The 11,286-nt window shown below is 50.1% G+C and overlaps 1 protein-coding gene across 1 annotated transcript in view; it reads left to right on the top strand.

Moving 5' to 3' along the window:
* The first annotated feature begins 8,588 nt into the window (after positions 1 to 8,588).
* Positions 8,589 to 11,286, top strand: part of LOC105001720 (keratin, type II cytoskeletal 3-like) — a 9,100-nt gene continuing 6,402 nt past the window's right edge. Inside the window, exons 1-2 of the mRNA XM_010858092.1 lie at positions 8,589 to 9,251; positions 11,020 to 11,240. Coding sequence (XP_010856394.1) covers positions 8,589 to 9,251; positions 11,020 to 11,240 — 884 coding nt within the window. The remainder of the gene's footprint in view (positions 9,252 to 11,019; positions 11,241 to 11,286) is intronic.

Below are 11,286 nucleotides of genomic sequence, written 5' to 3'. Positions count from 1 at the left end.
TGATGCTGTGAAAGTGCTGCACTCAATATGCCAGCAAATTTGGAAAACTCAGCAGTGGCCACAGGACTGGAAAAGGTCAGTTTTCATTCTAATCCCAAAGAAAGGCAATGCCAAAGAATGCTCAAACTACCGTACAATTGCACTCATCTCTCAGGCTAGTAAAGTAATGCTTAAAATTCTCCAAGCCAGGCTTCAGCAATATGTGAACCATGAACTTCCTGATGTTCAAGCTGGTTTTAGAAAGGGCAGAGGAACCAGAAATCAAATTGCCAACATCCGTTGGATCATGGAAAAAGCAAGAGAGTTCCAGAAAAACATCTATTTCTGCTTTATTGACTATGCCAAAGCTTTTGACTGTGTGGATCACAATAAACTGTGGAAAATTCTGAAAGAGATGGGAATACCAGAACACCTGATCTGCCTCTTGAGAAATTTGTATGCAGGTCAGGAAGCAACAGTTAGAACTGGACATGGAACAACAGACTGGTTCCAAATAGGAAAAGGAGTATGTCAACGCTATATACTGTCACCCTGTTTATTTAACTTATATGCAGAGTACATCATGAGAAACGCTGGACTGGAAGAAACACAAGCTGGAATCAACATTGCCGGGAGAAATATCAGTCACCTCAGATATGCAGATGACACCACCCTTATGGCAGAAAGTGAAGAGGAACTAAAAAGCCTCTTGATGAAAGTGAAAGTGGAGAGTGAAAAAGTTGGCTTAAAACTCAACATTCAGAAAATGAAGATCATGGCATCCGGTCCCATCACTTCATGGGAAATAGATGGGGAAACAGTGGAAACAGTGGCTAACTTTATTTTTCAGGGCTCCAAAATCACTGCAGATGGTGACTGCAGCCATGAAATTAAAAGACGCTTACTCCTTGGAAGGAAAGTTATGACCAACCTAGATAGCATATTCAAAAGCAGAGACATTACTTTGCCAACAAATGTTCGTCTAGTCAAGGCTATGGTTTATCCTGTGGTCATGTATGGATGTGAGAGTTGGACTGTGAAGAAGGCTGAGCACCGAAGAATTGATGCTTTTGAACTGTGGTGTTGGAGAAGACTCTTGAGAGTCCCTTGGACTGCAAGGAGATCCAACCAGTCCATTCTGAAGGAGATCAGCCCTGGGATTTCTTTGGAAGGAATGATGCTAAAGCTGAAACTCCAGTACTTTGGCCACCTCATGCGAAGAGTTGACTCATTGGAAAAGACTCTGATGCTGGGAGGGATTGGGGGCAAGAAGAGAAGGGGAGGACAGAGGATGAGATGGCTGGATGGCATCACTGACTTGATGGACGTGAGTCTGAGTGAACTCCGGGAGTTGGTGATGGACAGGGAGGCCTGGCGTGCTGCGATTCATGGGGTCGCAAAGAGTCGGACACGACTGAGCGACTGATCTGATCTGATCTGATCTGAGCAATTCATTTCAATCAATTTTGATAAATGTATATACCAGGATAACTACCGCCACAGTCAAAATCTGGGTCATCTTCCAAAATGTTCTTCTGCCCCTTTGCAGTCCTTCACCCGCCAGCCCTCAGACCCAGGTTGGGCTTGCTTTCTGTCACAATAGGTTGGTTTTGTCTCTTTTAAAATTTCATACAAACGGAATCATATAGCAGATATTCTTTTTGTGTCTGACTTCCTCATTGCATCAGGATGTTTTTGAGATCCATCAGATGTATGTATCGTGCATATTTTGCCCGGGGCTCTGGTTTGCATTTTCTTGTTCTCAGCAACGTGTTTTCAAGCTCCCTGCCTCCTTTTAACAGCTCTGGCTGCCTTTAGTCATCAGCATTTGCAGCTGTATCTAAAGGCTGAGTGACTGGTCCAGCCTCTTGGACTGGATGAAACTCTGTGTCTGGTTTGAGGACAGAACAGGTGATTCTCTTATTGTTACCCAGGCCTTCATGAAAACATGGAAGTTTCCTCCTTTGATAAAGTTCCTTTTGTTGTAAAAATTAGTCCATCAAAATCAAAGCAAACTGGAGCTTTACGAAAATACAAGTTTCTGGGCCACATTCCCTAAGATTCTGACTCTGGAAGTCAGGACTAGAGTTTGAGGATCTGGATTTTAAAAAGCTGTCCATTTCTTTCAGGTTGCCCAGTTGCATGGCAACAATGGAGACACAGACATCGAGAGCAGACTTACGGACACGGTGGTGGGGGGAGGAAGGAGAGGGTGGGATGTTTGGACGGAGTAACATGGAAACATACATTACTATACCTAAAATAGATAGCCAACAGGAATTTGCTGTATGACTCAGGGAACTCACAGTGGGGCTCTGTAACAGCCTAGAGGGGTGGGGTGGGGAGGGAGGTCAAGAAGGAGGGTACATAGGTATACCTATGGCTGGTTCATGGTGATGTTTGGCAGAAACCAACATAATACTGTAACGCGATTACCTTTCAATTAAAAAAAAAAGAAAAAAAAAAAAAGAAAAAAAAGCTATCTAATGGTCTGATTTGCAGTCAGCACTGAGGGCCACTGTCCACGGATTGAAGTCCCAAATTTGCATCACAGAACAGAGATCATTACCATCAGTTTCAACCTACACATCCAGCTCTTTGTTATCACCTGTCCCCCTCCTCCATGTCTCCTGTTCTGCAAGCATGTGGGATCTCTCACCGACTCTCTCCCCTCACCAGCATTTGAAATGTTTTCCTCTCTACGTGGGGGTATATTTCTCCTATTGTCCACCCACTGGGCCCACTCCTCCTCATCCCTCAACACCCTACTCAAAATGACCTTCTCTCTGACATCTTCCATAGCCTTTATTCATTGTCTACTCATAACACTTTTTTGATCTGCTGTCAAAAATGCTGATCCCCAAAGTATTAATAAGGAGTTGTTTACATGACTGATCCCTTCCTTCAATACAACTGGAAGCTTTTCCAGATCTTGGACCCTGTCTTGCATATCATTGTGTTCCTTATTGGGTAGCCTGGGACCAGCCATATGTAGGCATTTAACAGTGATTGCTGAGAGAATGAATGGATGTTTGGAGGGATGACTGAATGGATAGTGGTCCAAGTTGGATTCCTTGGAGAGAATGAAGTCTTAAGGAGACAGAGTCTGGACACTCTTTCTGGGTCCTCCGAACACTGTGCCTGACCTTCACTTCCTGTTCTAATCTTCATGCCTTTTAGCAGAAAGCAGAATCAGTGAGTAGGTTGGGACAGAATCTACCTCCTGACTGCATCGGTCTTCAAACTCAGTTCATGCTTAATGCTTTTGTCATTTCCATTTGGGGTCACAAGTTGTATGAAAGTGCTTTGTCTATGAGTCACAGGAGGGTGTGTATCTCTAGGTGGTGCTTTTGCCCATTTGTCTGTCGAGTCAGATAAGTGAAAGGGTTTTAAAAAGTTGAAGACACTCCACAAATGTCAGATACTGTTAAGTGTTGGCATGTATGCCTATAAGGCTGTGGCTTGGCTTTTACAGGGAACCAAGAACTTTCTGAGTTGTACGAAGCTGGCTGGGTGCTGGGGGACAGAGGACTGCCCCAGGTACGAGGCCTGCCCTCCAAGGGCTTTCACACTGGTTTAAGGGAGGGAAGATGCTCTCATGTGACTTATGGATGTGGTAGGGGCCACAGGCGTCCCAGGTGGTTTAGGACAGAAGAGGCCGAGGGGCCAGGCTGGTCATATGAGGCTTTGTGGTGGGGCTGGGCTGCTCCTAAATGATACATCAGGGTGTAAAGGGAAGGGGGAGGGGGCTTTAAGTCTGAGGACTCTTCATGATCCCTAGGACCGAGGGAGAGTGGGTGAGAGGAGGTCAGGACAGTGCCCGGCCAGAGAGGTGCTCAGGAAGTGGCGGCTGGGCGTGGGTGAGGGGGGCGGACTCACACTAGGGCCTCAGGCAGAGGATGAAGGAGGCAACGGTAGCAGCTCTGAGCTGCTTAGTGTCTCAGTGGTCCATGGCTCCAGGGTGGGGTCCACCAGTTTGCAAAATCTGGCCCATGGGCCTGACCAAGAAGGAGGGGGCTAGCTCAGCACAAACTGTCACCTCTGTGGGGGAAATAATGCAAAGCGCCCTTCTGGGGACCATCCCTGGACAAGTGTGTGGTGGTCTTTGTGACTCTTCTCCTCATTCCATGCTCTGGTTTTACCTGCCATTTCCAGAATGTGATCAAATCCCATCAACTGTTCAGAGTCAGGGCTTGCTCCATGCGCTGAGCTCTGGGCAGGAACAGACACAGAACACCCTGTGGGGCCACAGGCATGGTCTCCAGATTGGGACAGAACTGAGTCGGAGGCTTGGCTTTGCACTTGTGGTCTTGGACAAGTTACTTAATTTCCAGGCTCCATCTGTAAAATGGAGCTACAAATCTTCCCTATAGGATTGCAATGAGGGTCAAGTGGGGAGAAGTCTGTAGAGTGTTAATTATGGAGTCTGCCATCCGGCCAGCACCCTCATGACTTGCTTTTCTACTATTAGAACGCCCCGAGTCAACACAGGACTCCTGCTCTTGAGTTTATAAAGCCCTTTACTGTACTTAACTCACCTCCCATCCTCTCTGCTCAATCAGGAGAGCAGAGGTGTATCAGCTCTATTTCATGACTGGCTAACTGGAGGCCCAGAGGGGTCTGGAGCCTGGGGCTCAGGCCTCCTGCTTCTGGCCAGAGGGGCCCCCCGTGGCATCGCTCTGACAGATTCCTGGGTGGGAGAGTCTGGGCACCGTGAGGAAGCCATCCTGTCCCTCTTGGCCCTCTCCTTCAGGATGGAGCTAAGTTCAAGACTACATCTGCTGGGCTTTAGACTTTTTTTCCTGAGCTCCAGATGCCACAGGGCTGGCCCCTCCCTGGGGAGACTTGGCTCAAAGCTCAGTGTCGAGGAACAGTTCCTTGTGGAGCAGCGTGCCCTCCGAGTGCAGACTTTAGGGCCAACTCTACCCAGGAACCATCCACCCCGCCCTTCCTGCCAGGCCTCCCAGCCCAGGGTCCCCCATCTTGGTGCAGCCCCATCTCCTTCTCCCTCTTTGGCTCTTTCCCACCTGCTGTCCTTGGCCCAGCTGCTGTGCCCTGTGTTGCCAAGCCTGTCCTTAGCCCTGAGCACTTGCATCTGAGTGCACTGGTCCCCAGAGAAGCCGGGGCTGCCTGTGGGCAGGAGCAATCCCTCCTCCTCCTCCCTAGTTCTCCCAGAGAGGACCCAGCTTCCCCGGAGCAGAGGCAGCCTTGGTCAGGGCGCCGTCCTGGGAGGCACAGCCATGACCACGGAGAGGAGGTGGTGCAGGGCCCCGTGCCTCCCCTGGGACCCCTGTGCCCTCACCTCCTAGAAAGCCCCACCTACTGCTTTCAGCGGTGGCACCTCCCTGCCAGTAGCACACCATTTCTCTCCCTAAGAGGTGTCAGAGGAGAGCGGCTGGGCTTTTATAGTCTGTGGGTGTGGGGGATTAGAGTGGGATTTGTCAGGAATAAGAGATTTGGGCTGGGCCCTCATTAGAGTCCCAGACTTCCACTTCAAGCTCTTTGGACTTTGTTCTCGACGTTTGAAATGCAAACTGACTTCTCAGCATATTCAAACTGGGCCCTGGCATTGGCAGCTGCCAAGGGGTGGAAATCAGCTAATCGTTCTGAAGAATTTCTCTGTGATAGCACTGAAAACCACGCAGGTGAGACAGGAAGACGGTGCGGGACATTTCCTCATTCATTCTCAGGGTCTCTTTGGATGCGGGCATCAGCCACACTTGAATCCAAAACACTATTTGGATTTTGGAGTCAGGATCGACCTCACGGGTCGGCAATGAGAGCGGCTTATGTGCTGTGTTGTAAAGGCCCCGTCTCCCAACCCGGTCACCAGGCCACTCTCCCCACTCTCACCAGGTGGACTATCCTTCATGGATGTCAGCGGGCTGAGATGGCGGTGGCCACGACACTGGGGCACTGCCCCCTGCTGCCCCTTCCTCCTGCCCCTGTCCTCCTCTGAACCCTGGGCTTCAGTGGGTCTGCACGGATCCCTTGATCAGGTGTGCCACCGTCCTTGTTTGGAAGAGGAGGCTGAGCAGCAGAGAGAAGATGTGGGTGGCAGCTGAGTCAGGGTAGGACCCGGGCTGCCTAACTCCCAGCCTGTGCCTTTGTTTGGACCCAGTTGCTGTGTCTTGGTTTCTCAGATTAGTGAGATGCTTTGGGCAATAATCAGGGCCATGAGGGAATGAGGCAGGCAATGAGGTTTAGAAGACAAAGCAGGGAATGCCTATTTGTGACATCAAGGGCTTCATAGGGAAGAGACTGCTGGGCAGGGAACCGTGTTGAGAGCGTGTGTCTGCGTGTATGTGAGAGATTTTGTGAGTGTGTACACATGTATGTGTGGTTACTGTTAATGCACAGTACATGTTGTGTTTTGGTCCTGTGTGTGTGTGTGTGTGTGCATGCATGTATGTAGAAAGTCCGGTAGTCTGAGGCACTGAATTCTGTAATCCAAGCAGACCTCGATCATACAGAACCTCCACTTGCCACCCTGTCCGAGGCCACTTGACTTGAGGGTCTTTGTGTGCTTGAAGAAACAGGAGCAGAGTTCCTGGAACTAAGGTTTCATGGGTCACTGGTTTAAACTGGCTCGATTCCCAGTGAGCTTGTAGGGGAGCAATTACCCCGCACTCTTGGTTGAGAGCACATATGCTGAGCAGCCAGAGGTGAGGGGTAAACAAAGGGGCTGGGTCAGATAAATGAGGGGGGATTCCTGGAGGGGCAGGTATCTGGGGACAAAGGAGGCCAAATTAGAAGAAGAAAGAGAAGTCTCCTTTCTCTTTCTCTTTAAGTAAAGACATTTTCCGGAGTACCTGGAGGTCGGCTTTCAGCCTTGGAGTAATTAAGACTGGTCTTTGCTGCTGAAGGGCAATGGGAGGTAAATGTTGTAACTGATTAAACATTCATACCACATATGATAAGTGATATGACAGTTTGCTTTTCTCATAACCATCCTCTCAACAACCTTACAAATTGCAATCATTCTTCTTTTTTTTAGAATCTTGATGGTGACAAGAAAAGGGAAATTAGCAGATTAAATGATTTTTCTATAGAATTCATGGATTTTAGTCAACAATGTGCCCTGGAAAAAGAGTCAGAGATAAGAGGCAAGAACCCAACAGGATAGTGGGAAGTACTGATGCTATGTCCCAAGAACTTGGAATACTGAGTCAAAAGATATCTGAAACTTTTGTTTCTAATATGGAATAAAGAGTAATGCAAAGAATATTGGGGAAAAAATCTACAAGATCATGATGTGATTGGAAGTAATCAGCTCTATTGTATACATCGTGATGATAAATAAAAATATGTTTTAGAAAACTGATGATGGAAAGAGCCTTCACTTTCCTATGGTCTGAGTCAAGTTAAATGGACCCTGCCCAGCTGCGGGTGGATGTAGTTTATAGCCATCCAGGGAGCCACTCAAGCTTCCTAGGTGGTGTAGATGGTGTATCTTAGGGGAGCCGAGAGGAGAAATGAGAAATCCTGGATTCATTTCTCTAATGTGAGCTTGGAATAGGAAAGGTTGGTGGTCTCTCTGACCTGGACCAGGTAGTCTGCACACTCTTCCTTCCTGGATTAGTCTTCCTCCAGCTTTCCTTTCCCCACAGGCCCCCCTCCCTGTCTGTTGCCTTCCTCAAAGTCCTCGGCTATGGTCTGTGTGTGCGTGTGTTCTTAGGCGCTTCAGTCATGTCCGACTCTTTGCGACCCTATGGACCATAGCCAACAGACTCCTTTGTCCATGGGATTCTCCAGGTATGAATACCAGAGTGCATTGCCATGCCTCCTCTAGGGGAGCTTCCAGACCCAGGGATCAACCCCCTGTCTCCTGCGTTTCCTGCACTGCAGGCAGATTCTTTACCGCTGAGCCACCGGGGAAGCCCTGGCTGTGGTCTGTGCTTCCTTTCAGTCCACTGTATATCCCTCTGTTTCTTGGCCTGAGCACCCTGCACCCTATTTTCCCCGCTCCCCAACCAGCTCTCCATCCAAGGCCCACACGGTCAAGAACACATCCTGCTGTGTGATTCGGATGTGTACCTTTTCCTGCCTGGATGGCAAGAGCCCCAGAGGGATGCTATACCTTCTCTCACTCTTCCATTTTCCATCTCCTCATGCTCCTTCTCCTTCCCAGCCCTCCCCCTTCTTCTCCCTTCTTCCCCTAGGTCCTCACTGAGGCTCTGAACCCATCCTGTAAACTTCTGAGGCTTGATGGGCTGGCAGGGTGGCCATGGGGACACAGGGGAGGTACGGAAATGCTGACTTGTCACTCCTGGGATGGGAGGGTAAGTCTCTCGGGGATTAGGGCTGTGTCCAGCCCTGCAGGATGGCCCCTCTCCCAACTTAAGCTTCCTTCAGATGAGTAACCCTTGGGAAACAAAGCAATTTGGAAATTTGGAGTGATTACCAAGGTGTGTTTTGAGTTTCGGACTTGACCTCTTTCTGCCAGGCAAACCAAAGCTGATAATACCTCAATTAGTTGGTTGGCACCGCCAGCCAGCCAAGCTCCCAGCCCTATATAAGTGCCACCTCCGGCCCAGAGCTTCAGAAGGTCTCCGCTTTTCCGCCAACCTCCCGGTCCGCTCTCCTTTTGGAATACCTTGCCGTCCACCATGAGTCGTCAGGCCGGCTACAGCCAGCAGTCCTGCAGGGCTTCCAGCGGGAGCCGCTGGCAGGGCTTCAGCAGGCGCTCAGCCGTGGTGTCGGGCCAAAGCCGGGTCACCTCCTCCAAGTCCTCCTTGGCCTCCCGCTCAGGCGGGGGTGGCGCTGGGTCTGCCGCCTGTGCCCTGATGGGAGGAGGCTTCGGCAGCCAGAGTCTCTACAACCTGGGGGGGAACAAGAAGATCTCCATCAGCCTGGCTGGAGGCAGCATCCGGGCTGGAGGGTTTAGGAGCACCAGTGGGGGATATTCAGGAGGCTGTGGTTTTGGAGGTGGTGGAAGAGGGATGGGCGGGGGCTTTGGTGGAAGAGCTGGGGGCTTTGGAGGGGGAGTTGGTGGCTTTGGAGGAGGGGCTGGTGGCTTTGGAGGTGCTGGTGGCTTTGGGGGTCCTGGTGGCTTTGGTGGTCCTGGTGGTTTTGGAGGACCCCGTGGCTTTGGTGGCCCTGGTGGCTTTGGCCCAGGTGGCTTCCCTGGGGGAATCCAGGAAGTGACTGTCAACCAGAGCCTCCTGCAGCCCCTCAATGTGGAGATTGACCCCCAGATTGGGCAAGTAAAGGCTCAGGAGCGGGAGCAGATCAAGACCCTCAACAACAAGTTTGCCTCCTTCATTGACAAGGTGAGCCCAGCTCGGGACAGCTGGGCAGTGAGAAAGTTTGTCCTAATGAGCTTGGCCCCCTCTTCCTCTTTTCCTTTTGCCACCAAGGAAGGACTTGCAGATTCATCCTCTACCTCCATCCCTCGGGGGCGGGCCTGCTAAGGGAGTGGTAGATGATGAAAAGATCTCGGGTCCCTCACTGGACGGAGCCACTACCGTTCCTGCAAGCCCCATCACTGCAGCTCTGCGCGGTGCCTCTGGCGCTGCCGAGGCTGCTGCCATCATGGATGTCCCTCACTGATGCCTTCTGCACTCCTCCTCCATCTCAGGAAGACTGTGAATTGCTCCTCTTTGAAAGAGAGACCAACTCTGCCAAGGCTGGATATTTACCTGAGTGATGAATTAATCTACTCTCAGCCTAAGGAGAGGGATGCAGAGTGTTTTTTGGGGGTGGGAGGGGGGAAAGGGTAAGGGGTACCTCCTCCTGGGTGATTCTCTTGGGAAGATTTCGGCGTGAAGAGCTGTGAATGTTAGGCCACTGACCTTGGTATATGCGTGTCTGTGTGTAGGCGAGGTTGAAGCGAGGTTTTACTGGGCTTTCTGTGCTCTGACTACTCCATGTCATAGTGGGGACACTATGACAACAGTTGTGGTGACTAGAGAGTATCCAGGCTTGATCAGCTGCTAACTGAGTGTTTCAGCAGTACTGCTGAGTATAAGGTGTTGCGATCTCTTTGTGACCATGGGATAGTATCAGGTCTTAAAGAAAGGGTTTGTAGGGACTCGTTGGGGGTCCTCTCACCATATGTAAGAGGCTTGGGCAAAGCTGAAGATGAAGTTGATCTTAACACTGGAATATCAGACTTTGCAGAGGGGAAGTTCTTCAAAGCCTAGTGACCCACTAGTTCCTGGCAGACACCTGGGTGTCCAGATAAATTATTCACAGAGAGGTAGAAAGTGATGTGAAAATACTGCTCTCCACAAAAGGTGGAGAACTATCCAAGACCTTCTCAGCAAGATCTCTTATCACCTTTGAAGGGGGATTCTCAGGTCCTGGGGTCCTGAGTGGCCAGCATAAGGCATGGCACATGCCTGGTGCTTTGCAAATGTTTGTTGAATGGTCAATTGATTGATATTTATTCCATTGTTTATACAGTTGGCTTTGAGCTTGTGTACAGAAACGTTTTGCAGCAAATGAAAGTTTGAGACATCTTCAGCTAGTGGTTCAATTTAAATGCAACCGAGTCCTACATTTAACCAGGCTCAGCAGCAAGGGCCCATCTCGGTGCACCTGGGCCCTTGTTCCTAGGACTAGGGCAGCCCAAGAGCCATTTCTCTGTGGTTTTCTCTATTTCTCACCTTAATACAGGGCACCCAGATGTACTGTAAACCTCTTCCTGGAAACTACACCTGCTGTAGGCTCTCAAATCTCCTGCTATTTATTGAGTACTAACTGATTGAGGAATGAATGGATGAATGAATGATACAGTGGGAAGATCATCCAGTCTGGGTATCAAGAAACCTCAGTTTTGGTTTGTTACTAGCTTGTAGTGTCACCTTGGTTACTCTGGGACTCAGTTTCCTTATCTGCACAGCAGGCCTCTGCCTCCGTTGTAGGTCACTGATGCTGCTATCCACATGGGGTTAGTACTGAACTATTGTAGCAGGCAAAATGCAACCCAACGGGAGGGACTGGGAGATTCCTGGGAACTTTGTTTCTAGGAAAGTCAACCAAGACTGGAGTTGGCTGCAGACTGCTCCCTGATGTCCTTTTCCTATTGGATGGCAGGTGCGGTTCCTAGAGCAGCAGAACAAGGTCCTGGAGACCAAGTGGAGCCTCCTGCAGGAGCAGGGATCTGGCACTAACACTAACAACCGCAACCTGGAGCCTTTTTTCGAGAATTACATCAGCAGCCTCAGGGCCTTTCTGGATGGTCTGCATGTTGAGAAGGACAAGCTGCATGAGGAGCTGAGGAGCATGGAGGGGATGGTGGAGGACTTCAAGAAGAGGTGTGTGCTGCTCAGTTCCTGGGGCAGGGGGTGGGGCAGGGTGGGT

This window comes from Bison bison, unplaced genomic scaffold (assembly GCF_000754665.1).
Source record: "Bison bison bison isolate TAMUID 2011002044 unplaced genomic scaffold, Bison_UMD1.0 scf7180017864383, whole genome shotgun sequence".
NCBI lineage: Eukaryota > Metazoa > Chordata > Mammalia > Artiodactyla > Bovidae > Bison > Bison bison.
This window is presented reverse-complemented; position numbering and strand designations above follow the sequence as displayed.